We start from the raw sequence: 28,000 nt of genomic DNA on the forward strand, positions 1-28,000 counted from the left end.
CATGCAAATTAGCGGGGTTCAACCAATGGGAACGTTCTGTGGGAGGAGTTTGAATTCAGGTCATGCTGCGAGCTCTGGAGATCCAGGGCAGCGGTGCGAGAGACCGTTTAGCGCTGAAGTGTGTCAAACTGGCTCTGATGCTTGACTGGAATTTCGGGAATAAATCTTTTTTAGCCGGAATTTTTGGCCGGACAGGACGGAGAACTGCTTTGAGACGTCCATCCTGTACGAAAAGGAAGACTGTTTAAGTTGTCAGGTAGGATACATTCGTGTTTTAAAGAACCGGTGGTTTAGCTGTTGTATAACACTTTCCATTGACTGCAATGTGAGCAGTGTTAATAAACAAGTTTGTGTCGTAAACACAAAGTTATGTTTATATAGATGCACGGTCACATAAGTTAAACACATCGATTCGGTCATTTAAGTGTCAAAGACTGATATTTTATATGTATTAAACTTAGGTGTTGTATAACTGTGTCAGCGATTAGGTCATCTCCGGTCAGTGCTCCAGAGCAAAGCCCTATATATCACTACAGTTTTGTCCTCCTTCAACCACCTCAACCAGAAACAGCCATATAACTTGTAAAATGTAAATGCACTATATTTACTTAGACTGCAATGTATTTTGGAAAAGGTATGAGGCAAGAACTCCTAGTTATGAGACAGCCTACTAGCCTCATTGTCATGGCAAGCCATTTTAACATTTATTTCTTAAAACTAACTACTGATTTTTTTCGTTACTTGTACTTATTTTTACTGTCTAGTAATAAAATAAATACTAATAGCTTTTTCAGTTACAGCTATTCATTACTTGCACAGTGAAAACTAATAAGTATGGATTCAGTTAGACACTTATTTAAAAATGTTCTTAGTAACAACTGGAGAAGATTCTGTGGTTCAATATATAAGTGTTGTTGTTGTTGTTGTTGTTCAGTTTGTTATAGGATGACTGGAATATATGCCAGTAAATATTTAAGTTACTATAATATTTGTATGGTTATGTAAATAATAGGTAGTAGTTTCTAATGTATAAGTGACAGTACCATTTAATAGTTAAAATTTTAATGTATTATTAATAAACAAAACTAGTAATAACAAAATAGTAGAGTCTGTAAATCAAATGATAAAGGTTTAAATAGCTTGCCACACACTTCCCTCTCAAAAATGAATGAATCTCAGCCTCATCTACTGTATAGGTCTGGATGTGGTCGTTGTAGGTCATTGCAGGCTGCATATATAACTGTCACGAGTAGAGTCATGTATGTTAGATAATGTCTTTCTGTAACACATGCCTCTTATGCATAGTCAAACATTTGCATACGACAGTGAATGAAGCACTCATTGCATTTTTTAGCTTGTGTTAATGTATAGAATGTTCTACTATGTGATCATTTTAACTAAGAATAAAGGAAACCTATATTTATTTCTTCAGGAAATGTTAGGGGGACGACAGAATGTCTTAGTCACCATTCACTTTTCACTTCACTTGCATACAATGAAAGTGAATGGTGACTGAAAATATCCATCTGCTTAACTGTCCTTTTGCATTCCACAAAAGCAGAAATGCCATATGGACTTGGAACAACAGGTGGATGGCTGAATTGTTATTTCTGGCTTTGCTTTGCTTTTAAATTGATTTTAAAAGGGTAAATATAGCCTGAAGTTGGCAGTTGTCCAGCTATGTTGCAGCATATGCTGAGTAGTTGAGCTTGAAGTCAGAAATGCAGAGGTGGGAAGGGGGGTGTTTGCAGGCTATTAAAACTGACCTACTCCTACAAGAGGTGCTCACATATACCTTTATCTGCCTCTAATGTATTGATCACAAACTTGCATGTGCGTTGACATACAGCATTGACATACAGCAACAACAGGCAGCTGAGGTCTTTCTTTCTCATCATATTTGTCTCCCTGGTCTTTTTCTCAAAGCTGACCCATACGTTTTTTGCAATCATTTTCCAAAATGTTTTGTGTGGTATAAGCTAATTTGCATACATACTGACAATTTTTTATTTGCATATGTTGTGATTTGTTCCATTTAAAGTGTACAGGTTGAATAAAAAGTAATAACTGTTTATAGTCTTTAAGATGTTATCTACTTACATTTGGCAGATGCTGCAGTTTTTTCAATTGAATCAGAAGGTAGAATGTCAAATTTCTTGTTTGTCTTGTATTTAATCTATTTTCTTGACCAAGACAGTGAATGTTGCACAGCTTGATCCAAATGAGAAACTAGAGACCAAAATCGTTAGTTAATCTATTTTTATACATAGAGATGCTGGAATAATGCTTAGCATGCAACCCTGATGTAATCAGGAACTGACCATCATTTGCTCCTAAGTGTAACTGGGCACACAAATAATCTCCGTTTCTAATACTAGATAAGATAAAGATTCTCATTTTAGCATCTACTATTAAGGATAGCACCTGAAACTGATTCTATAACAACTGAAATAAAATATGGTTGCGTTATCTGTTTGAATGGAAACAATGCCTTTCTTCAACTAAAGCTGTTTTAAATACATGCTGGAGGGCCAAACGGGTCATAGTTGAAGTTGAAATGTGATTGGCTGCTGCGGCAGAGGCAGTAGGAGGGTAGGATGTGATGACGCACGAAAACTGTCCTCGGGTGCATTTTTATGCACTTACAGACTATTGTTGGCAGAATGCCACACGCACAGTGCATCAAGCCAAAGCTTTCGTTGATATTATCTTTCCAAGTTTAAACTTTAGTCTGTTGAGTGGTTCAGCAGATGAGAAACAGGGCAGTCATGGAATTAGATTATGCTGAAGAAGTGATTGTTTTTAACTACAGTTTTTGCAAGTTTTTGTGATTGCATTTTTTTAAATTATGTTTTCAATTGTGTACATTCACATTATATGAAGAATGCTATCATATTGTAGCCTAAAAAGTCATTTTATTCTTCATGGAGCAGGTCGTCACCTGAATACTGCTTATTTTATCTTTTTAACCACCTATCAGACAGTTTTGATCATGGAATAAATTAATAGTTAGGAGTGAATGTTGGTTGCGAAATTATTGAGTTCACTTTAAGGTTATGTGCACAATTGTAAATCTGTAAGTGGTTTTCATTGCAGTTGAGTGCTGTTTTAATTATGGCAAACTTTCAACTATTACAAGTATTTGGCATGCAAACTTAGTTTTATTGCAATACAGAATAGCATATACAGGCATTGACCTCATACATTGCACATATGTCATATATCATTCTCTGTATGCCTTTGATTTGATCATTCTGTAACTTGAGAAAAGCCTCATCTTCCTGAAATGGGTTTCACCCACGCAAAGCAAGTGAAATCTCTACGTATGAGCTTTGAGATAATACAGTTGTGATTTCCCTTGAGGGGTTTTCCAGCTACTAAACTGGCCCTGCCACTTTCACCTTCTGTGATGCCCATCTGTGCACATAAAGGAGGAGTTGGAGTGTAGATAAGTAATTGATTGATAGTGCATTATTTTTCTGGGTGGAGAGAATGAGAGAGAAAGGTCTGGCTGGAACCAGTTGGCGCTGGATATGCTCGTTGCGTTTTGTTTTAAAGTTGGTACCAGGATAAACGTGTGGCCTTTGTTCACTCTGCAAGCATCTTGATTTGGAGATCCCAGAAACACTAGTTCACTTACCTGTCTGAATCAACCTTTTAAAGGTGTTTCCCTTAGAACCAAGGGCTCGAAAGATCTCCAGTACTCCGCTGTGCATTGTGGTAATTCATAGAATTAACAAAACATGCTGAATTTAGGTTAAGCAGAAGGATGAAACACTTACACAATCTAATCTGGAGGTCCCAACACCTGCCCTTGTGTAACCCCAATCACACGTGTCTTCTTGGAAAGATTTGGTTAGCTAGCTGCCCACTCCCTGCATTATTACCAAACAGCTGTTTACAAGGACACTTTGGAATATGACTACCACAAAGACTTTAGTATTATGTAAGGCTAAGCGACACTCAAGCAGCTACATCATTACATCAGTTCTCTTGAGTCACATTGGCTTGTCAAAATTTGATTAAGACATGTGCAGGTAGTTTTATACTAGCTAATTGTTTTTCAAAGTAAACTTTAGAGCATGCACATGAAAGTTTTCACTGACTGAAATAGGTCAGAATACAGTTAATAAATACAATTCCCTAAACAAGGATCAGTATGTTAATATTAAAAACAACAAATAGTACATTTTTGTTGTTTTGGCACATGTGACCTCATGTTTTGGCACATGTGAGATTTTAATAAATAGGTGCAACACAGCACAAAAATTAAAAATTAATACTTGTTATTACTGTAAAAAGTAATACTAACTATTATTTGTCTGTTCACACGAAATTAAATAATTAAAATTGGTACTTGTGCACTGGTTTACAAATAGACATTTCTTCTTGTACTTAAACAGTTTAAAATTTAGTTTTTAAATTGGTAATACTTTAAAACATGTGAAAGTGATCAACTTTCCTTAAGGACCATGCAGTGAAAACGGTCTCTCAAGACTTGACTAGTTTAATTTTCGCTCCTCAGCCCATTTATAAAGAAGTGGAGAGCTCTACAGATAATCAAAATTAAAGTATACAAAACTAGGCTGTGTATAAGTTCATGAATCTGTAAATATTATCAAATCTCAACATGTTTAAAAAGCACAAATGTGTGTCAGACTCAGCAGATTGTGTAGTACAGCTACAGCCTAAGAACAGTTTTCCTGTCACATGCTACTCTTAAATGGTGTATTTCTAAGCCATGACCTGGTGGCACAGGATTCGTGCCATGACATCACGGAACACAGACATCAATCGCTGTCTCTAATCTTTTTCAGGACCGGTAAACTCAATGGCTAATATCAAATGTAACGCTTCATTGAGAGAGTTGAGTCATTTTCCAACTAGAACTGAGACCACCATTAAAGGCTCATTGTGTGTTAATTGTTTTAATCTGTCAGTAGAAGTTAATTAAAAAAATCACATTGGTGTGCAGTTTACAGTGTGTTTTTACCTTACTTTAACCTGGACCTTAAATCTAGTTTAGTCTTCTTAGCCCTGCTGAATTGCTTGTTTACAATTGATATATTCATATACATTAAATTATATATACTATTGGTTTTGTTGCCAAATGCAGGTGCTGAAGTGTGTCCTGTTCTGATGTCTGAGGTTCAATTTGATTCAAAATAAGTGTTCTTGTCTGAGAAGTATTTGCAGCACGAAAAATGTATAGTATTTAAATAATCACATAATTAGTTCTAATTGTGTTGAAATGTAATTTGAAGAATATGAACTACCTGCTATCTGTCTGTAAATTTATATAAGTCCTTCTTACATAAAACATGTAGTCCATGTGATATTGCTACACATTCAATTACATAAATGTCTCTAACTTGATACTGAGTTATAAAACTGACTGCAAGGTGGTTATGTGGTACATGTTTTATATAATTAGGCTTAGGGATTTTTTTGTGTGTGTGTGTGTGTGTGTGTGTGTGTATGATCTTTACTTGGTTAACATTGCAATATTGTTTTTGTTACAGAGAGAAATATTAAATGTATGCATTTCAAGTCTTTTTAGAAAGTAATGAAACTACTAAAGATCAGATATGCTTTGCAATACTTTATTTTGCTGCATACCTATATGATTAAACTGTATAATTAAGTTATTGGACTTATGGAAAGCTGTTCTTGTCCCATTTATCTTTCTTGACTTCTGTGTTTCATGTGTTATAGATGAACACAACCGAATTCAGTCAATCTACTATAGAGTAGCAGTTGTTTCTCTTTGAGGTCAGTGATCTGAAAAAAAAAACTGCTGAATTGGCAGTCAGATTGTGACTATAGGCTTGTTTAATAGTGCTGGCAGTGGACTTGGACATGATATTTTTAGCAGGCAAAGTTTGCTCAAGAGGCCAGTGAGGTACATGAATTTGGCTTGTAAAGGAAGGATTTTGAATACTGGTGGATCGATTGCTTTGAATTGCGTGTCTTTTAACAATGCATCAGTTCAAATGTAAATGGAATGTAATTGAAAATTCACACAATTCAACAATTGACACTTTTTTTTCCATGTTTTCAAACTTATACGTATACTAATAAGACAATATAGTGTAGCGATACACCTAATTGTGAAACAGTGTGGTCTAGTACAATGTTACCTTTTTTCATGTGCTTCAAAATAGTTTCAAATGGTTTCCTTGCATTAAGTTGTTATCAATCACTGCAGATCATGTATTAGCCAATGTGCTGTTCCCAATAGTACCTATGATTGTATTTGAAAGAGATATCAATATAGTTGTGTCAGCTGTAATCATATTAAAATGCAGTGTTCTGCTTCACGCCCCCCAGGTAGAGTGTATCACAGGAAGACGCCCTTAGGGTTTAAATAAAGTTCACATTAATGGCTGATAATGTGTCATTTGAAGGTCACCTCTCTAGATCACCTGATTTATTTAAGAAGGACAAAAGGAATCATTTTCACTAGGTAACAAGGTTATAGTTAAAGAGTCAAATTGAAATGCTGACAGCCACATTTTCACGTGCTGGGGTTTGCATAAGCTTATGTGACTTGCGTCAGATATATGGCTTAATAACTGATACTGTCTGTTTATTTTACTTTCTGTCTATATTAACAGTGTCACGGTGCCTGAGCAGTGAGTTACTATCTAACTGGAAATTCAAAGGTTAGCGGCGGCGTGTCATCATCACCCTGTAGGTTACTGGGTTACAGTTGGCACTCAGCCAGACATATTTATGTCTCATTGGTGCTAATAATTCAAAAATGTGTGAGTTGGGTAGGGCTAGCAAGTAATTAAACCATTGACGTACTAGCCAGGTAGGGCTGGCTTTATGGATGTAGTAGTGTGTGATTATATAAAGGCTATGATTTTTGCATGAACTTTTTTACAGTGGGCAGGACTGCTTCATTTACACGTGAGTCAACAAAGAAACGTGTCTCAAACGATTCAAGAGGACAAGATAAGTTGATATTAAAAGGCAGATGTCTACACTTGCCCAGCAACGTCAAAATGATGCATTAAAAAAATTATAATTCAGTGTATTATTCAAAACTGTGCATTGACATTGATTTTATATATATATAGTCTCTAGGCTACATTTATTTGGTCAAAAATACAGTAAAACAGAAATATTGTAAAATATTATTGCAATTTAAGATAACAGATTTCTATTATAATATAAAAATAACATTTATTCCTGTGCTGGCAAATTTTGGTAATCCAGACAGGTAATCCATTAACATACTCTCTCTTCAATCCTGAACAATCCTGTTGAGTAAAAGAGTGGTAAGTCACAAATCAGTAACCTGAAGGTGTCCTTCCCGAATATGGCCCATCTCAGTTCCTGACCAGGAAACTTGGCTCTGGACAGACGACTATTTATTTCTTCTGAGCAAAGGGATAAGAGTTTATTTTTTCCCCCTGGCATTTTAATGGTAACATGAAGAGAGTCAGGGCAGAAAACCAGTCAGGGCCTGTTGTTGGTCCAGACAGCTGTCTAGCATCTTTTATGTGCACTTGCTGGGATTATGCTCAATTTTTGAACGAGGCAGTGTTTGCAAGCCGAAATGCCACATCTGTTCAGCTAAAGGACACTGTACAGACACAACGAGGGGACACCAGATGCCCACCTTTGAACACTCAGTTTAGGCTCTCTGGGACCAGACAGATGCTGGCCTGTATATAGATTGTGGATCAAACACTGCTGTGCATGCATCACTTTGATATGAGTTTGACTTTTTCAACTTTCGATGTGCTACTTTTGATTGAGAGTAAAGAGCGTGCAACTGAAGAGGTGATTTTATCTCCTGTGCAGTGACCGCATCCAGATTAGCTTTGTCCCATCTTGCCCTGGTCTCTTTTGATGTACCTGTCGGTTGTACATAAGCGTACCTTCCACTTGTCAAAAGACAAGGGCTTCTGATTTTTGAGATGGAAAATTTTAGAAGGTTGACTCATTTTCTGTCTGTGTTTATTCCTCTAGAAATCCAAGTGTCGTCTACATTCCCTCTGTGTGCCCCACCATGAAGATGGGGTAATCTTCTGTCTTGCTTCACTTCTTCAAACCATTTCCAATGTCTGAGGACTCGGGATCCAAACCGTACCTGTTCTCCTCCCTGGAGGGGCAGAATGAAGCAGCCGGATGCAGTTCAATGTCGACGCTGCATCGCATGAGTAGTTTCGTGAAGGGGGCCGAACTTGGCCTGGCATCTGAAGGTAGCGACAGCAGCCAAGACCCTCCTGCTTCGCCCCACAACAGCCGGAAGATGGCACATTCCCTCCATGAGGATGTGGACATGAAGAGCAGCGGGTCCAGTGGGAGTGGGACCGAGTCCCATGGCAATGAGTCCCATGGTAATGATTCCCACGGAAATGATTCTCATGGCAACGAGTCTTCTGGGAGTTCCAACAGCCGAAGCAAGGACTCGGCACTATTAGAGTCATCAGGAAGTAACAAAAGGTAATTTAGTTATAGTCTGTTTGTCTGTGACTTGCAGTTGCCCCAATAAGTATGTAGACACTAGATTATAATTTTAGTGGGTAGTTTATTGCATTTGCTGTCGACTGGTTTTACAAACAGTTGACAAACACAAAGTGGCCCAAGTTTTGTTGGCAATAATACTTTTATATTTATGATATTATATATGCACGCCTCAAAGGCCCTAGGTGCATCTTAATTAACTTAGTATTCAGGGCACTGATCAGGAAGTCAGTCATTTTAAAGGCTGTGTCAATTGTGAAATCTTTCCAGTGCACTGGAAATTTTGCTTCATGAAAATTCCCACAATGCACCGCAAAAGCCAGCATCAATGCTCACTGTTACTTTGTTACTGTTAAGGGTGAAGCATAAAACGGACAAGCCAACTCCATAAATGCAAACAATTTAGTATAATAGTACATTTCAGCATAAACACATCTCTAGACTGATGGATAGATAAAGTTAGCGTATCTTGCTGTTTGACATGCTTTCTATTGCTTACTACTATTCCTAACTATATAAAGCATTATGTTAATTATTTTTTTATTATTTGAATGCAGCTACTATATAATGACTTCAAACTAATTGTGCAATTACTACATACAATATTTGTATATTTAATATCCTATAACACTGTTAAATATTTATTTGTTGTACATGGCAAGCAGAATTTGGATTGCACAATTTCTAGATTAATCTCTATGGTTACGGTTTGTTTGTTTGGCAATATTGACTTAGTCATTTAACAACCCTATGCATGAAGACACTTGAATTTGAATAGCTTTTCATCCACATCAGTCTGTTTTTCTGTCTCCTGAGTAACTCTGACGTCATTAGCCTCTGTTCTCACCTCATTTGTTTTTGAGGTTATTGTAAGGCAACAGGAAACTATTCTGTGACAAAGACATGCAGTGACATTTGATGAATTTTTTGTGTGTATTCAAGTTCGTCAGTTGCAAGACCTAAACCGGATCTACAGACTTTCTGCACTTATTTTCAGAGATGCACGCATTGCAAATATGCAATCTCTAAAATTACAGTTAAAAATCAACAACCCACAAGTGACTACGATTGGTCAAACATGACCTCCATGTGGCAGTGTCATCTGCAGTATGTGCACTTTCAGCTTTATATTTTGGACAATAATTAACAAATTTATTGAAGTAATGTTGCTAAGAAACTTTGAATTTAAAGCATTCAGTGAGTAAATGGGAGAACCAACACTTTAGTTTGGGACCAATGCTCACTATTATATAGTTATTTCATGGCATGGATATTACTAGCATATTAGCTGTTTATTCATACTTTTAAAGCACATATTAATGCCGTATTCTGCATGACCATATTTTAGATAACTTAATCCCAGCCCATACATAAACTTAACAGCTACCTTACTAACTAAGAAACAAATAAGGAGTTAATTGATGAAAATTAATAGGTAGTTAATAGACAGAATTAGTCCCCCAACTAAACATGAGGCATATTGTGCATAAATTGCCCATTTAAAAGAAAAGAATAACATATGGTTTAGAAAATGAATGTTTGATTGGGATTCTGTCACCTGTTGCACCAGATGTTAGGCCAAGTGCATTGATTGCTGCTCTATTCAAAACCTGTCGGCAACAATTGCAGCTTTCCTCTCCATCTCCGGTCTTCCATGTAATGGGATGCTTCCTTGGGAAGACTCTCAAGAGATTTAAAAATAGAAACATGACGGTCGTGGTTGCCATAGCTGACATTCCAGATGCTAGAAGTGGCTAATAATTTTATCTCATTCTAGTTTTCTCTGTGTGTGTGTGTTGTCTACAGAATATATTGTGAGGTTGACCGCATTAATTTAAATCCATTAACTAATATTTAAAAACATTTGTACTCGAGCTGTATTTAAATGTAGAGAAGAGGCTGTTGTTGTCGAAATTTCCAGTGTGTTTCACATGGCATTACAGCATCTGTATTTAATTACTTTTTGGATAAAAGTTTAAGACTGACTTAACTCTTCGTTTTTTTTTCTCTCCCCTTAAGCCAAAATTCCAGAATTTACTTGTTCTTTCAGGCAGCATAGTGCGTCAGAATGTTGTAAGGTCTCTTAGGACAGTGTGCAGAATCATTATGACATGATGGCCAAATATGAATGCTGTTTTATTTAGAGCTCATTCAGTTATAATATGAAAATAATAAGAAGAAGATATTACAAATAAATACCATATTATACATTTTGATTGAAATCTTAACACCATGTTATCTGGCAGGATATGACTTGAAGAAATGGTAGTAATAATATTAATAGAAGATTAATTCAATTGACCTAGAAATCTAGAAACTTTTATAGACTGCTCTATAAGTCTGGCACTACCAAATCTGGCTATCAAGTCTGTTTATGGATCTAATCATCTGAACATCTTCGTTCAAAGCATTTTTCCTGTCAAGTTTTGGCAAATTTTTTTGCATGGTTTTCTAGACATTTAGTATAGTAATAGCCATCCTAAAAATTGAGTGGAAAGTCTAGACAGCTGTAGTGCCCAGCTCCATCTGTGCGTCAGTGAAACTATTTCCCAGACATTTGCACCATGACAACGTACTGTTTGTTCTTGTGTACAGGACGGGTGCGGTCCAGCGAGAGCTCTGGAAAAGTTTAAATGTTCTGCCTTCCCTCAGTCTTCTTTCTTATTTAGCTATAGCAGTCAGTCTTTGACTTTATCAAAAAGAAGAATATATTGATTGTTCTTGAATTTAAATGGTTAGACTGCGACCACAGTGCTGGAGCAAAGTACCTCCCAATCACATTCTCATATTCTTTCCCTTTAAATGGGATCTGAACCAGTCTAGGAGTGTCTTTGCGTCATTAAATGTGTTCCCTACACTAATCACTCAGTGATTCATGCCTTTCTTGTGGCAAGCAGTGCTTGGGTGAGGCTAAATGGATCTAATCTATCAGACTTGAAGTCAGCATGTTATAAGGCCACACTTCTCTGCATGTGCAGTTGTACAAATAATCTTCCAAATTGTCCAATCTCATTAACCTCCTGAAGTGACTGACTGTATCAATAGCATCGAGACACATTGCCCTGCTAGACTTACACAGATGTGCTTTATACAATTAGCTCACCTATAGCTAAGAAGTGCAACATGTGAAGCCTGTTTCTATTCAAAGCTACTTAGGGGGCTATTTATAATCAGTCCTGGTGTATTTATGTCCCTCAGCGTGTCACCTGCAACTGGACGTTGGACTTGTTATAGTATCAGCGCGCTAAGTTGAGTGGTTTAATCCACCTTGGTCCATCTCAGTTAGCTACTGTACTAGAATCCTGCAATGCAAGCCATTCTTAGCTGTGCTAATGGTGGCCTGGCTGGGAATGGCACATGGCATGGGGTTTTGAGGGAAAGTAAGGATGGTGGACAGGTGAGGATTATATAACTGAGATTGAGGGCAACGTCCAAGTGACCTCCATGTGGAACAGGAGCACATATTTTCTGTTTGATTGTCCACAATGATTGAAAATGGCATTGAGAATGAGGTTCTGAGCTAAAGCTACTGCTCTGTTTCCCTTGCAATAGCCTGTCCTGACTGGCTTCAGCTGGTACACTGAATGAATCATTTGTCGATAATGTCGTCATGTTTGTTGCATGGATACGCTGTGTTTCTGAGTAAAACCTGATGTCAAACAATTTGAGATTAATGCAGATATATTCTGTTTGATTCTCTGTTGGTTTGGGCCACTTTATTCACTTTACTTCATTTAATCACTATAGTAAAGCAATAGGGTAAAGGGTAGACATGCCTGATAAAATGACATCTGCAGAGATTACTGTTCATAAAGGATTGTCTGTAGTTTATGACTTGTTTTATGCCCTCTTCATGTGTGTTCACTCTTTTTACAGCCGCAACTCTCATAGTCCTTCACCACCCAGCAGCAACGCCTTCAGCCTTCTGAGTGCCAGTTCAGAGCAGGACAACCCATCTACCAGCGGCTGCAGGTTAAACACCAACACACATATTTTATTTTATTTTATTTTATTATTAAAAACAAATTATAAATGTTAATTTAGTTTTATTTTAATTATTTTTAAATAATTTAGTTTTATTTTATTTTAAATTTTTATTTGTATAATATTATATTTAATTTTTATTACATTTTTATATTACATTATAATATGTGTATTATTATTATTATTATTAATATATTTTATTAAGCGTTAGATTTTGTCATCCTGGACCCATCAAAAGAAATTTTTTAGCCACGTATTATATTTAGCACAAATACTTATTTACAAAATATTTACAAAATAACTTTCTAACACAATTTCAATCAAAGTTGATGTGTACTGTGCATTGCACATCAGTTATATTTACAGTAACATTAGAGGAGAATGATTTGTTTAGAATTGGATTTATTGCTAACATATTTGTGGATGTGTTTTGGGCACCTGCAGTAGCGAAGAATCTGCCAAGGCGAAGACGCAGAAAGAGTTGCTTAAAACTTTGAAAGAGCTGAGGCTTCATTTGCCGCCGGAAAAGCGAAACAAGGGCAGCAAGTCGACGACACTCAGCACTCTGAAATATGCCCTGCGCTGCGTCAGACAGGTGGAAGGTGAGCAGTACATTATGAAGTTCAGTATGTGGTTACATAAATCATGCCTGGTCACAGGGACAAAGTCCTGCTGTCTGCTAAATTGTCAGTATCTTTTATGAGTTTCATTTTGCTTGCATGCCATGCAAATAATGCCTAGGGGCATAAAGACCAACTTTAAGACCAAACAAATCCATTGGCAACATGAAAGAAATGCAAGCAATAATAAGCTGATCAATTTTATGTCTGCACATTTGGAGATTTTTAGATTTTACAATGCACATCTCAATTAATAATAATCAATTATTGTGAAATGGACTTAATATGTATTGTTCTTTATTTATAGGCATATAGCACATACTTAATCTATACTACAGACACCTGAATTCTTAACTGAATTGGCTAAACGTGTTTTTCTTTTATGTTTTTTATTTCAGCAAACGAAGAATACTACCAGCTGCTTATGATTAATGATAGTCAGCCATCAGGGTTTGACGTTTCTTCATATACCATAGAGGAGATAGACAGCATCACATCCGAATACACCCTCAAGAACAATGTAAGTGTGTATATATATATATATATTTTATTTTTTATTATTTACTTATTTTTAATTTCTTATATTTTTACTTAATTAATTAATTTATTTTATATTTATTTATTTTATGAATGTACATTTATTTATTCCAGTTTATTTGCTGAGACCAGTTGCAATATTTATATTAGGTTACTTTGTAGAAACGCTTGAATAATTGCATATTTTAGTTTGTCTTTTTTTTTTCTGATCATTGATCTTGGGATCTTTGTTTTCCAGGATATCTTTGCAGTGGCCGTGTCACTTATCACTGGGAAGATCGTCTATATTTCAGACCAGGCAGCTTCCATTCTGAATTGCAAACGGGACGTGTTCAAGAATGCTAAGTTTGTGGAGTTTCTCACACCGCAGGATGTTAGCGTGTTTTATAGCTTCACCACACCATACAGGCTGCCGTCCTGGAGCATGTGCACTGGTGCAGGTACGACACACATGATCAGTTGTAATATCTATAGGCCTAGATGAGTTAAAACAGAGACATACAAGCAGCATTAAAAGCCAGTGCTAATTATTGAGGCGTCTTTGTTGTTCTTGAACCAGTATTAGCTTGAGTTGACAGCAGATTTAGTCACCTCTGAAAGACAAGATACTACTGAACTCATCACTCTTGTTTTTCCTCCTTAAAGAGTCGTCACCATCAGACTGCATGCAAGAGAAATCCTTCTTCTGTCGCATTAGGTGAGTGTGTGTGAGTGTGTTTGTGTGTGTGGAAGGTTGGAAGTAACCTGTAGACTATCTGTTCACCATGATTTAATTCATAGATTTCATATGTTTTTAATCATCCTGGGGAAATTAATTCTGGTGAACTTTTCTCACTATAAATAGGGACATTTGATTACTAATTCATTTGACATTACTTTGGAAAGCATGCACTCAGTAAACAGGATTTTGAGCAGTGTTGAGCTGAGATATACACCCCTCTGATAGACCATTATGTTCATTTATCTCAACTACAGTCTGTGATTGGCTACTGTGATCATCGCACAATGGCCAATCAGAGATGTTTAAGAATCTGTTCAACACTGCTCAAAATGCTATGGGAAAAATGATTTTATTTCAACACTAATGGATTTCTCCATGTTGTTGGGTACAGCAGAAAATAATACTAATTATTATGATAGTTGTGTCTGTATTTCCCACATTAGTGTGTTATTGTTGGTCTGCCTAAAAACCTAAGCATCCCATTGCTCTAAACAGATATTGCTGATGAAGGACAGCTAGGTAATTAAACAGAAAAGTTTCATTCAGAGATGAATTCCAGGTGTCAGCAATTTGGAGCCAGATTCTTACAAGAACACTTAATTTAAAGGTTTATATTTAAATGCTTTAAATTAGTTTTGTAGACATGAAATGTGCCTTTGTAAGCATTTGTTTAAAAACCTTGCTGTTTTATAAATCTCACTAGATTGTGGTATGCTGCTTACATTTAACAGATCCAATGTTTATTACCAGATATTTTTGTTGAATGTGTCCTGTCCTGTTCTCCAGCGGTGGTAAAGAGTGTGAGGGAGATCTTCAGTACTACCCCTTCAGAATGACTCCTTATTTGATGAAGGTTCAGGATATGGAGCACTCTGAAGATCAGTTCTGCTGCCTCCTGCTGGCCGAGAGAGTGCACTCTGGCTACGAAGGTCAGTTCTTTTAAAAAATCTTCTACATTTTGAATGCTTTTTTTTTCAGTAATAGTATATATATAGTTGCATAGCTGTCACTTAGTAATGTTTCAAGAAATGCATCTTTCTTGGTGCTAAATATATGTTTTTCAATCAGTTATTTAGATAAGTTAATATTTTATACAGTACCATTTAAACTTAGTTGACCAAGGCTGCATTTATTTGATCGAAAATACAGTAAAAGCAGTAATATTGTGATTTAAAATGTAAAATAACTGATTTCTGTTTTGTATTCAAATGTAATTTATTCCTATGATGCAAAGCTGATCATTACTCCAGTTTCACACGATCCTACAGAAATCATTCTAATATGAAAATCTGCTGATCAAGAAACATTTCTTATTATCATCAGTGTTGACAACAGTTGTACTACATCATATTTTTGTGATGCAGATCCAGAGCAGCATTTATTTGAAATATTTCAAATGTCTTTTCTGTTACTTTTGATTATCTACTTATTTGTATTTTTTTTATTCTTTTATTATGTTTTTTATGTTCTGTCGCTGTCATTCTGTTGTACTGCAGAGCTTCTGTCACGAAAACAAATTCCTCGTATGTGTAAACATACCTGGCAATAAAGCTCATTCTGATTCTGATTCTGATTCTGATTCTGATTCTGAATAAGAGTATTAGTTTCTAGCAAAACAAGCAAACAAAAAAAGTTTTGAATTGTTGTGTACAATCAAATAAGAACAGCTTTATATGTTTTGTTTGTAACTTGTCATAAATATAAATACTTTTCTAAAAGTATTCCAATTTTAATATTTTAACTACTAAAAATCATTTAAGTTACTCTTTCTAAGTAGCTTCCTAAGTACATACGGAAATTTACTTTTTCATGTAAAATATTGTCAAAACCTTTATTGTCTTTCTTTCTCAGCTCCAAGGATCCCCACAGACAAACGAATCTTCACAACAACACACACTCCCAGCTGTGTGTTTCAGGATGTGGATGAGAGGTGAGAGTGCTAATACTTCACTGTTGACGAACATGATAATGATTCGCTGGTAACTTAAGCCCTGGGTGTTTCACACAACAGCTGTACCTCCACACCTGCTTTTTTCCATCTGTCCTAAACAGTTGTGAGTCCTAATCCAAACTGTTATGTGATGTTTTTCCTGCAGGGCCGTTCCATTACTAGGATACCTGCCACAGGATTTGATCGGCACACCTGTCCTGCTTCACCTGCATCCCAGCGATCGGCCAGTCATGCTCGGCATCCACAGGAAGAGTGAGTCACTCCCGTTTAGTCTTTGTTCTCTATATTTAGTTCATTAGCGGTGGTGTTTAACTTTTTTTGTGCAAAGGTATTTTTTCCTACCTTAATCAGAGAAAACTATATGTCAGTTGTTTTGGGACAAATTTGGATGGATCAACTTTTTTTTTTTTTATCCTATCAGTCCTACAGTATGCTGGCCAGCCATTTGATCACTCAATCCGCTTCTGCGCTCGTAATGGAGAATACATCACCATAGACACCAGCTGGTCCAGCTTTGTCAATCCCTGGAGCCGTAAAGTTTCCTTCGTCATCGGCAGACACAAAGTTCGCATGTGAGTGCATAAGATGAATAAGAGAATATATCTGCTTGATAATAGCTGAAGTTTTTATTATTAACTTTTATTCGGCAAGAGTGCCTTATATTGATTAAAAGTGAGCAGCACAACTTTTGATAATAATAAGAAATGTTTCTTGTGCAGCAAATAAGCATATTAATAAGATTTCTGAAGGGTCACGTGACACTGAAGGCTGGAGTAATGATGCTATTTTATAGAATAAAATAAATGTTAAATTAAATTCAAATAGAAAATGATTTCAAATTGTAATAATATTTCAAAATATTACTGTATCAATTACATGCAGCCTTGGTGAACATGTGATGCTTCTTTCAGGAAAAAAAAAATTATTTTTCAACCATTAAAAAAAATGTAGAATGGTAGTGTAACTGTAATTATGTCCACTCTACCAGGGGTCCAGTGAATGAAGATGTGTTTGCAGCTCCAGCCGCAGCTGAGGGAAAATCCATAGACTCAGACATCCAAGAGATAACGGAGCAAATTCACAGACTCCTGCTGCAGGTGCGGTAACATCCAGGGGAAAGAACCAGATTAATAGAACTGAATTTACATGAGAAGGGCATTAACATCCCACCACATGATGTCAGAGATTCATGGAACAGACTGTGTAACAGACAGACAGTAGTTTAGTGTCTAATGCCCAGTTTTTTCTCAGTAACCATTTACAAAATTGGCAAGTTTGTGATACCTGGTGTTTTAAAATCTCTCTGTGTTTTGTATTTCATCCTTTGGGGTGATAGAAATGGTCAAATCAGTGTTTTTGTGTGTTGTAGCCTGTGCACAACAACGGTTCAAGCGGCTATGGGAGTCTGGGCAGTAATGATCACCTGCTGAGTGTGGCGTCGTCTAGTGAGAGTAACGGCAACGGAACACGTCTCCGACAAGAGGAAGAGGATGCCAGGATAGCCAAACCAGTGAGTCACATGATCAGTTCTAGTTCAGTGGGTTTTTTATTTGTTTGTTTGTTAATGCTTCACGGTCTCGTTTATTTATTTTATTCATGCATTGACAATGACATTTTAAAGAGGCTGTGGGGAATTTATTTGTCCTTTATGTGTGTGTGTTTTCTCAGAGGAGCTTTCAGGAGATATGCAAAGGAGTTCACATGCAGAAAAGCCAGGAGCAGAAGAAGAGCCCTACTAGTATGTACTAATATCCTCTACCATCTGTGCGCTCTCATCTGTCATCAGAGTCTGTGCTTCTGTGTGCTACTCAACTCTGTGTCTGAAGACTAGGGCTCCATAATGCATAGAGTGACTTTATGAACAAATATTGCAATTGTGATTTGAACTGTGATATAGAAACGTTTGTTTATTGCTTATAGAATAGCAAAAATGCATCAAATCTCATTGAATAACTCTTCCTCTGCTGTAAAAGAATCAAAATTTCAGTTGACCCAAAAATTAGTGACAAACATCCATTCGCAAATGCAGCATGTTAATAATTTTAATATAATTTAATAGCGATTTTTCAGTTTTTTTTCTGTTTATTTAAATTGTTTAAAAAAAAAATTACATTTCTATTCATCAAAGAATCCTGAAAGTAAAAAAAAAAAATAAGTATCAGAGTTTCCACAAAAATATCACGCAGCTTTGTTTTCGACAAAATAAATCGATAAGAAGAAATGTTAGTCATCAAATCAGTATATTAGAATGATCTCAGATTTTTTTCTCATGTTACAAACCCAGTATATTTTGGTAATTATGATTTTGTATATATAATATATTTTGATATAAATTAGTTTAATTAAATTCTAGCCTGTAATAATCACACTAGGCCACTAGACAATTAGATAATTAGATTAATTTGACTAATGTTGCAGCCCTTCTGAAGGCCTTTTTTTTCTCCACAGAGTCTCTACAGAAAAGTCCATCGGTTCGGCTCAAAGATCCTGTGAACTGGAGAGGGTCTCCTGATGAGCAGCATGCTGCAGTGCAAGAGGAGCTGGCCTTCAAAGACCAGACCGTCTACTCCTATCAACAGATTAGTTGCCTGGACAGCGTAATCAGGTACAAAGACACAAAGTCACATCACGGTGAAAACTGATGGTGCATGAACTGTGCATGAAATGTAATGCACTTATTGATCCTGTGATGCAAAGGGAGTATGAGAAACTGAATTAAGCGTGCTATGAAGGAGAATGAACTTGTTTTCGTGAGAGAACATCAGGTTTCGCAGGAGGTGAAGACTCATTAGCACTTGTCCTCCGCAGGATAATCGTTCTACATGTTCGGCCTCAAGCCTAAATCAATGGAAAAGTACACAAAATTGCATCCTGCTTAGTTGTAATGCATTTGACTATTAAGGTTTTTATTTTTTAAATCCCTCATAAAGTTTACAATTATTTACTAACATTTTACATGCAAATAGGATTTGGTAATAGGACTTTGTTGTTTTACACTAATCCACTAGACCACAATAATCAAATGATTATAGGGACATAATGGTAGAAAACAATGTAATGAATACAAAACAAAGCAGATTAGATGAGCTTTTAGGTTACATTCAGCCTGGTTAGTCATGTGTAAACCTTGTTTCCATTGACGTCTTTCTCTCTCCCTCAGGTATTTGGAGAGCTGTAACGTACCCATTACAGTGAAGAGAAAGTGCCAGTCCTCCTCAAACACAACATCCTCAAACTCAGACGAAGACAAGCAGAGAGGTGTTGAGAGCTCCATGCAAGTGTCTGAAGGTACTGGGAAAAGTCACACGTTAAAACATTTATAAATCGACAGAATTTGCAGTTTTGCTGTGTTCAGAAACCGAAACTGAAAAAAAGCATAAAAACAGATTTACATGAAAACAAATATAAAATGAATATATAATGCTATATGTGCTTATCAGGCCATATTGATTATTAATCCCTGTAAATATGTCAGTTCTGAACCCTGTTTGTTCTGCGTTTTCTCTGTGTTCAGAGGCGGGCCATCTAAAGAACCAACCAGGTCTCTCATCATTAGATGTGTCTAAGAAGCCTCCAGGCTCTGGTGTAGTGAGTCCGTCTCTGACTCCACTCGCGCTGCCCAGTAAACCTGAAAGTGTGATGTCCATCACCAGCCAGTGCAGCTACAGCAGCACCATTGTACATGTAGGAGACAAAAAAGGTGAATTGATTTCTTCTGTATATCTGTCTGTCTGTCTGTCTTCTTTCCTGTCTATCTGTTCTTATAAATAATGTTTCTGTTACAAAACCTAGTGAGCTGTCGTGATGTCTGCTGCCTACATAGGAAATCATTTTAGTTTCCATTAGCATATAGCACAGTTAGGCAAAACTGTCCATTTAATTGCATTTGAACAATTTTCTTGGTAAGATATAAAAGTATCTGTACTAGCTGATATTGAAAAAGTTATATTAATTACAGTTATCTTTTATAAAAAATTAGTTATTTTCTAATAGTTTTCATGCTAATATTATATAATTGATGTAAAATAATAATGTTATAAAGTTTCTAATTAATTTGGTATGATAAAATGTATAATTAATAAATAATAGTTTTATTATATAATATGTATTTATACATATATAAATTAATGCTAAACATAATAATAATAATAAAATAAAGATTTTAAATAATATAATCATTTCTGGTATTTGCATTTATAATATATTAAAAAATTAATAAACAATATTTTAAATAATGATATAAAAAAATTATAAATTTGTTGATACAGAGATAAGCTGTTATTTTAATGTTAGAAATGATATGACAAATCTGTACTCTTTTGTCCCCCCCAAAAATGGATTTTTGTTTTAATATTTTTTTTTTTTTTTTTTTTTACAAAAAGTTTACATTTAACACTATTATATCCAATATTAGTTGATATGCATCATCCAATATGGAGAAATAATAAAATGCTACCTATGCAGCTCACTAGGTTTTGGATACATATCTATCTTATCTGTATTAGAGCTGTATGTGTTTTGTCATTTCCTTGGTAAAAAAAAAAAACTTTTTTGTTTTAGTCGTATCCTCAACAAGACACATCACTCCAAATCGAGAGTACTCTTCCAAACTTCAAAGTTAGTAAATTCTTCCCATGACATAGGGACAAAAAATTGATTGCGAAGCCATTTGATGGGGTTGATGAGTAAAATAAAGGTGCAAATCACCCTGGCAAGGCTTGAGGAATTTATGCATCTTTCTAGCATTTTCCCCTGATTCCCATCCCAACATGCATGAGATAAACATGAGAAGGCCTGGATGCAGCCCGTAAACAAGTGCTGGCCGTGTCACCTGAGTTTTGGGAAAATACTTTGCTCATTGTAATTAATCGTCTCGTGTTGTTCTTTGCAGAGATCATCGAGGATGTCCCCAGCGCTGAAGGCACTGAAGGTCAGAGTCTCACTGTTCCTCTGGCCGCAGTCTCACCGCACAATCAAGAGCGAGAGGCTTACAAGAAACTGGGCCTGACCAAGCAGGTTCTGGCCGCGCACACACAGAAAGAAGAGCAGGCTTTCCTCAGCCGCTTCAGAGACCTTCGAGGCTGTCACGCTTTCAAAGCCGACTGCTCCCTCTATCTGGAGAGACAGAAAGGACAAGTCGCAACTGAGGGTAAGGAAGGATTTTAGTCAAAAGCTAGACAGCACTGTGTTCTTTTACACGTGAGCAGCTCACGGTCCATTGTTTTCAGTGTCTTTGAGCGGTTCGGTTCACAGAAAATTGCATCAAAGTAGTTTTACATGACTTAAGTTGATAATTGTTTCCTGTCTTTCTCTGCAGCTGTTCCCACTGCTCGTTCCTGTAAGCAGGGTGGTGGCGGCCCACAGGAGACCCCCGGGACCCGCCGGGGTCGCAGCAAGAAGACCAAGTCCAAGCGGATCAAGGCAAACGAGTCTTCTGACAGCACTCCTTCAGGCCGTAGACCTCCACCCAGACCTCAGCTGCAGGGACTCAACCAGACCTCCTGGTCTCCCTCAGAAACATCCCAATCCACGTTCCCCATCGCCTATCCGGCTGTGATGCCCGCTTATCCACTCCAGATGTACCCGGGAGCTGGCGGCGTGCAGCCTAGGGTAGATGCTCCACTTTCAGGCTTTGGGGAGAGTCAGTGCAGCCAGGATCCGCGCATCCCCATGCAGCCCATACAGACCCCGTATTCGGCTCCTCTGGTCACGCCCATGGTGGCACTGGTACTGCCCAACTACGTGTTCCCACAGATGGGCGGCACTCCACGGCAGCCGTTCCCCACACAGCCTACCTTTCAACCTCAGCCTAGTTTCGCCACACAGGCGCCATTCGCTCCACAGTCCGCATTCACCATACAGACCCAGTTCGGCCCACAGAACCCCTTTACCCCACAGACTCAGTTCCCGCCACAGCCGTTTCCGTTCACGTGTCCTGTGGAGCCCCCAAAACCGCCGGAGCCTGAGCTGAGGGAGGAGCCTTCACGAAGCCCCACCCCTCAGTCCATGGGTGGAGGCGGGCCGCCGTCTCCGCCTTTGTTCCAGTCGCGCTGCAGTTCACCTTTGCAGCTCAACCTGCTGCAGTTAGAGGAGACTCAACGCTCTGCTGAGAGGCAGGAGTGCACGGCGCCATCTGTTGTACCACAGACCAACTGCAGCAGTAGTGTGGAGAAAGCAGGAAGCACAGCCGGGCAGCCTAAACCTAACAAGGATGTTCCACAGGTTGGAAATCTTATTACAGTGCATTTTTAACCACTGTGGGTTTTTTCAATACTTTCTTACTTTCTTACTTTTCTTAACATATTTTTCTTTAATTTTGTCTGAAAGTATTTAAACAGCACACAAACAAAACTGAAAACTAATGCTAAATTTGAAAACTAAATTGCTAAATTTGGTTTGACCAACAGGTGGCAGTGTTTACTTTTTTCTTCATTATAATAAATAAAATAACATTGAATGTGACAAATTACATACTAAACATGATTCTCAAAAGTCTGTATTCTTTACCTTAGGCCTTAAGCATGAGAACAATTTTAGGATCCTCCATCGACATATGATGTCACGCTTGCTTCTGTTTTTAAAATGAAAAGTAATAAGAAACTCTTAATAAATTAATGAATAGATGATGATGATGATAATATTAATAAATTGTTATACCATCTTGTTAACGATTCCATAATGCGACAAACCAGGCTGCTTAAAATTTAGCTTTTTTTTTAAGCATGCAAAATTATTAGGCATTCCCTGACAGGATATGATGTTATCTATTTTGTAAATAAATAAATAATAAATGTAAAAAAAAAATCCTACCGCCACTTTCTCATAATGTTACAAACCATGCAGCTTAAAAGTTTATATTCTTTGTATTAGAGGATATTCTGGGACGTTTTGATAATGTAGTATGTAGTGTACAGTATGTAGCTAGTATGCAGGGGATAGAAATGAGCAATTAAACAACTGTGTAATTCTGTTTATAGATGTGAGAATGTGTCTCTTCAGGATAGCTGCCATGGGGCTTACATGTGTTTAGATTCAAAGTGATTTAACTGCTTTACTTAGCATTGCTTTGGTATTGGAAAATCTGTATTCATTGTTTAGATAAAACTATAACAAAATAAATGAATGATTTTTATTATGTTCTGTATTTTTGTTGTTTTTTAGGATGAAGGGTCACCAGTCGACGGTCAGCATAGCGATGCGTTCTCATCATCTAGTGACCTGCTGGACATTCTCCCAGAGGACTCACGCTCCGGCACTGGCTCTGCCACATCAGGTTCCATGGGCTCTGGGTCGAACGGCTGTAGAACGTCTGCCAGCAGAACTGGGTTGGAGTTTTTTCGGTTTGATCTGTCCATTGTAGTGTGCAGATTGTAGTGTAGACAAGCAGGGCTGGTACTACACAGTCTTTACATGCTTAAAAACCTTTTATTTAAAGCACTAAAGATTAATATACATCATCTTTTTTGATTATATTTTTTATTGACCAAAGACACATTAAATTAATGAAGAGTGGAAGTAAAAACATTTAGGATGTTACAAAGGATTTCTATCCCTGAAATATGTTAGAACATTCTATTCATCAAATAATCCTGTTTTATTTTTTTGTTTTTGGTTACCAGTTTGTTATAATAAACAAAAGCTGAAATAAATTAACAGTTGGTGAACAAACATTGTAAGGTCTATAAGGCTGCATTCACCATGGGAGGACAAATCTGATATTTTTTGTCCAACCTTTTTATAATGGCTGTCTGTGTTGATAATGCCTCGTTAAGAAGGGCATTCAGATCAGTCCTACACATGCAATAAAAAATATGATCTTTTTTTATACATCCTGACATTGTTTTATGCAATCACACAAAACCAATCCCAAAAGAGGAAGAACTTCATATTCTAAACCCACAAAAACAAACATGTGGCAAAAATGTTTTTCTCACTTCCTCTAAATTTGTATATTCTGTTTGATTTCGCCAATACAGAATTTCCATTATAAACCTGTGCTGTTCACAAGGGTCACTCTTTGTTTTCTTTTTTATTTCTTCCTCAGGAAGCAGCAATACAAGCAACAACAGCAGTAAATACTTCGCCAGTGTGGATTCTTCCCAGAAATCCCATAAGGCCAAGGGGCAAGGCTCTGGGGCGCTGGATGGGAGCGAGACCCTGATCAAGTATGCGCTGCAGGACCCACTGTGGCTGCTCATGGCTAACGTGGATGAAGATGTTACGATGTCATACCAGTTACCATCTCGGTGAGTGGGCGGAGAGAGGAGAAATACACACACACACACACACACACAAAAACACACTCCACTTCTAGTGAACCCCACTTACCAGTAACCAACCCCCCCTTCCTCCCCTTCTTCTGTAGAACTGTGTTTGAGATGGCGAAACAATCTGTGGCATAATAATGACACTGAATGATACAGTCTAGAAGAGCAAGTCTTTTACCTTCCTGTCAGCTTGACGCACAATCCGTTTCAAACTGCTTGAAATACTGGTTAAACAAATTCTTCTTGAAAATGTGTAAATATTTTTTCATTCAGGGTCACGAATGTGCATGCAAAATTTCAAAACATACATGTGTTTTGGAAAGGCTGTTTTGTTATGACTTGTCATAAAAAAAGAAAACCTTTATTGCAACTTATCAAACATGAAAATATGAAACAAGTGACAATTTAGGACTGTGTTTACTTCAAATGAAAGTAAATTCACTGCTTCACTGTCAATAAATCTGACAATTGTTGTTTTTTGTTGTTTTTAAACTAAATTATGACGCCTTGTGTCTGTGCAGCTAATTTTTAACCTAATATGCAATAGATAGATAGATATTCTGTTTTTACGTAAATCTTTAGTGTGTTTCATAGTGTCCTTATTTTTATGCAAACAGGATTAAAACCAATGTTAAAATGTATACCCAGTTTTTAAAAACAGAAGGTTGACTTCATTAGGGATAGGCGCATGGGGGCGCTATACAAGTTTTTCAGTGAACTTATCCACTGATTGAGTGTGTGTATGTGTTTGTTTTATCAGGCTTTCAATTTTGAAGTCATAAACAATCAAACCACATTCAGTTCAAGCACATATATATATAGGTTTTAATCTTTTATTGTATTTTGACATGGTTTTCACCATGAAAATAATCATGGATGCTGACTTGACGCTAAAATACAAAAATCTTTTTCCCTTTTGCAGGGACATCCAGACAGTTCTGAGGGAGGACAGGGAGAAGCTGCGGCAGATGCAGAAAAGTCAACCACGTTTTACAGAAGAGCAGAGGAGAGAGCTGCTGGAGGTGCATCCCTGGATGAGAAGAGGCGGGCTGCCCAAAGCCTTCGACGTCAAGGTCTGTATACACTGATATATATACTGAAGTCAGTTTTTAATTCATGAACTCTGTTCTTATTTTGATGCATGGAAACAATACAAAAAAACGTAATATTGTGATATATAATTAGAACATTTTGTTTTTATGTCATTTATTCCTGTGATGCAAAGCTGAATTTTCAGCATTGTTTCTCCAGTCTTCAGTGTCTCATGGTCCTTCAGAAATAATTTTAATATGCTTGGTGAAAATAAATATAAATATTTTTGATCAATTTAATGCATCTTTGCTGAATAAAAGTACCGACCACAAACTTTTAAAAAGTAGCGTTAATATTTGATTGTATATGTGTTTGCATTTTATTAACTTTATACTAGTGCTGTCGAGTGATTCCAAAAAGTTTTTCTTAACATAATATATGTATGTGTACTGTGTATATTTATTATGTATATATTAAATACACATACAGTAAATATTTTTTAAATATTTACTTGTATTTAAATTTGTATTCTTATATTTTATATTATATATAAATACTGTGAACATATAAACATAACATATTTTTCTAAAATATATGCATGCATGTGTTTGAATTTATATATACATAATAAATATACACATTATGCACACATATATTATGTAAACAAAAACTTTTATTTTGGATGAAATTAATCTATTTTATACATATATATTTTTTTATATTATTATTTATTTATTCATATTAGCCAGTAGTATTACAACTAAATGCAAAATATGTCCCTTTTTTAATGTTAAGTGCATTTAAAAAATATTAAGGTGGTTAAATGTAATCTGAATTTTTAGCATTTATTTTTTTCAAAACAAAAACTAATAAAAATTAAACTTTTTAAATTAAATTTTATAATTTTTATTAAAAAAATAAGGTAATCCATTTTAACACATTTAACTATCAATTCCACCAGGTAGATGAAGTCAAACCAAGCACTTTCTTAATTGTAGAATACAGGAGGCAACTTCACATTAATGAAGTAAAATGGCTTTCAAACTCTATGCAGACTAATGAAAGTTTTTATCTGCAGGCGTGTGTCGGATGTGAAGAGGTCAGTGAAACCCTGACAGAGGAGGATTCACCAGATCTGCACATGGGAGAAACAGAAAGCAATGATGTCACGGCGCCTCCGGCCAATAGCAGTGAAGACTCTACACACTCAGAAACACATTGCTTTCCTGATTCTGTCACCTGAACTGAACCTCTCTGTTCCCACCTGTAAGAATACAGACCTCGTCTGATTGGACAAAGCGGACATTTTAGCATCGAAAGACGCTCCTGCCGCAGCCTCGGACCTTCATGAAGACTCGTTCTGTTACTTGTCTGTGTGAATGTGTTTGTGTGTATATGTACAGATGTGTAAATACATGAATGACTGAGAGAATTAATTATTTCCAGACAGTCTAAACTGTCTCTAAAGCCAGACTCTAAAAGCTGTTCAATGACCATTTCTGTTAGATTTTAATATTAAGGAATAATATTTCCTTTTCAGAGTTTCCCTGACAGTTTTTTCCATTAAACGTACACGTACTAACTTATTTCTTCTTTACGACTTAAAAAAAAAAACTATTTTATGTTTGTTTCTTTTTTCTCTTTTGATTAGACGTTTAAGCTCTTAATACAGTTCTTCTGGTGTTTGATAGTTGTGTTGTCGGATATGTTTCTGATATCCTTTCAAATTCACAATTTAACACTGAGGACTTGTAGATTGTGAGCTGCAGTATTATTTATTAAACTAGGACAGATGGAACGTGCTCTACATAATTGGCACAAACCACGACATCATAGTCGCATCACTTTGCTTTAGCACTTGCAGCTCGTTCGCTCAGATAGTGAGTGTGTCGAGAATGCAGTGCGGTAGTAGCATTAGGTACATTTATGTGAAAAGTATTTCAAGCTAAAGAGTTTAGGTGCTGTTGTCTTGTTCAGACTGGCTGTCTGAAGGTCTGTTGCGATGTAGTACCTCAGTGTTAAAATTTCTCCTCTTTTATAAGCCATAGCCTAAATCTACACAGACAAGAGATCTTGATCTCACTGAGTGGCCCTACCTAAACCTGTGAAAACCTGCTGTAAGACCACAACTACCATAAATCCCTAGCACAAAAACCACCTTATTTGGGACATATGGGCAGAATGAGATTTCAATAGAAGGGTCAAAGATCTGTTTTTAAAATGACTATTACAGTACTATGGAGGTCAACTTTTCATTCAGTCTTTAATGTCGAGGAAAAAACTTTTAGCCCTCATTGTGAAGAAATGTGCTGTGTTCTGTCACTTTTGAACTCGTTACTATACGGTGTTCCTTCATGCTGAAGTGAATTTGAATTAAAGTCTATTTTTTTAGAAATTACTCTTGTTT

General features: G+C 36.6%; 1 protein-coding gene across 2 annotated transcripts; it reads left to right on the forward strand.

Moving 5' to 3' along the window:
- The first annotated feature begins 75 nt into the window (after positions 1 to 75).
- On the forward strand, positions 76 to 27,991 carry LOC113045318 (period circadian protein homolog 2-like). 2 transcript variants are annotated; one of them, XM_026205628.1, is made up of 24 exons: positions 76 to 256; positions 7,984 to 8,460; positions 12,358 to 12,453; positions 12,910 to 13,067; positions 13,484 to 13,605; positions 13,861 to 14,062; positions 14,268 to 14,319; positions 15,130 to 15,272; positions 16,195 to 16,273; positions 16,440 to 16,546; positions 16,716 to 16,866; positions 17,283 to 17,391; positions 17,664 to 17,804; positions 17,963 to 18,032; positions 18,743 to 18,899; positions 19,455 to 19,582; positions 19,809 to 19,994; positions 20,855 to 20,911; positions 21,186 to 21,443; positions 21,612 to 22,516; positions 23,456 to 23,619; positions 24,340 to 24,540; positions 25,484 to 25,634; positions 26,672 to 27,991. In XM_026205628.1, the coding sequence occupies exons 2-24, from the start codon at positions 8,075 to 8,077 to the stop codon at positions 26,834 to 26,836; spliced, it is 4,188 nt and encodes a 1,395-aa protein (XP_026061413.1). In that variant the 5' UTR covers positions 76 to 256; positions 7,984 to 8,074; the 3' UTR covers positions 26,837 to 27,991. The 2 variants fall into 2 exon arrangements, with proteins under 2 accessions (XP_026061413.1, XP_026061414.1); XM_026205629.1 differs by lacking the exon at positions 20,855 to 20,911.
- Positions 27,992 to 28,000: the final 9 nt, after the last annotated feature.

The sequence above is a fragment of the Carassius auratus genome, chromosome 27 (genome assembly GCF_003368295.1).
Source record: "Carassius auratus strain Wakin chromosome 27, ASM336829v1, whole genome shotgun sequence".
In the NCBI taxonomy this organism is placed as follows: Eukaryota; Metazoa; Chordata; class Actinopteri; order Cypriniformes; family Cyprinidae; genus Carassius; species Carassius auratus.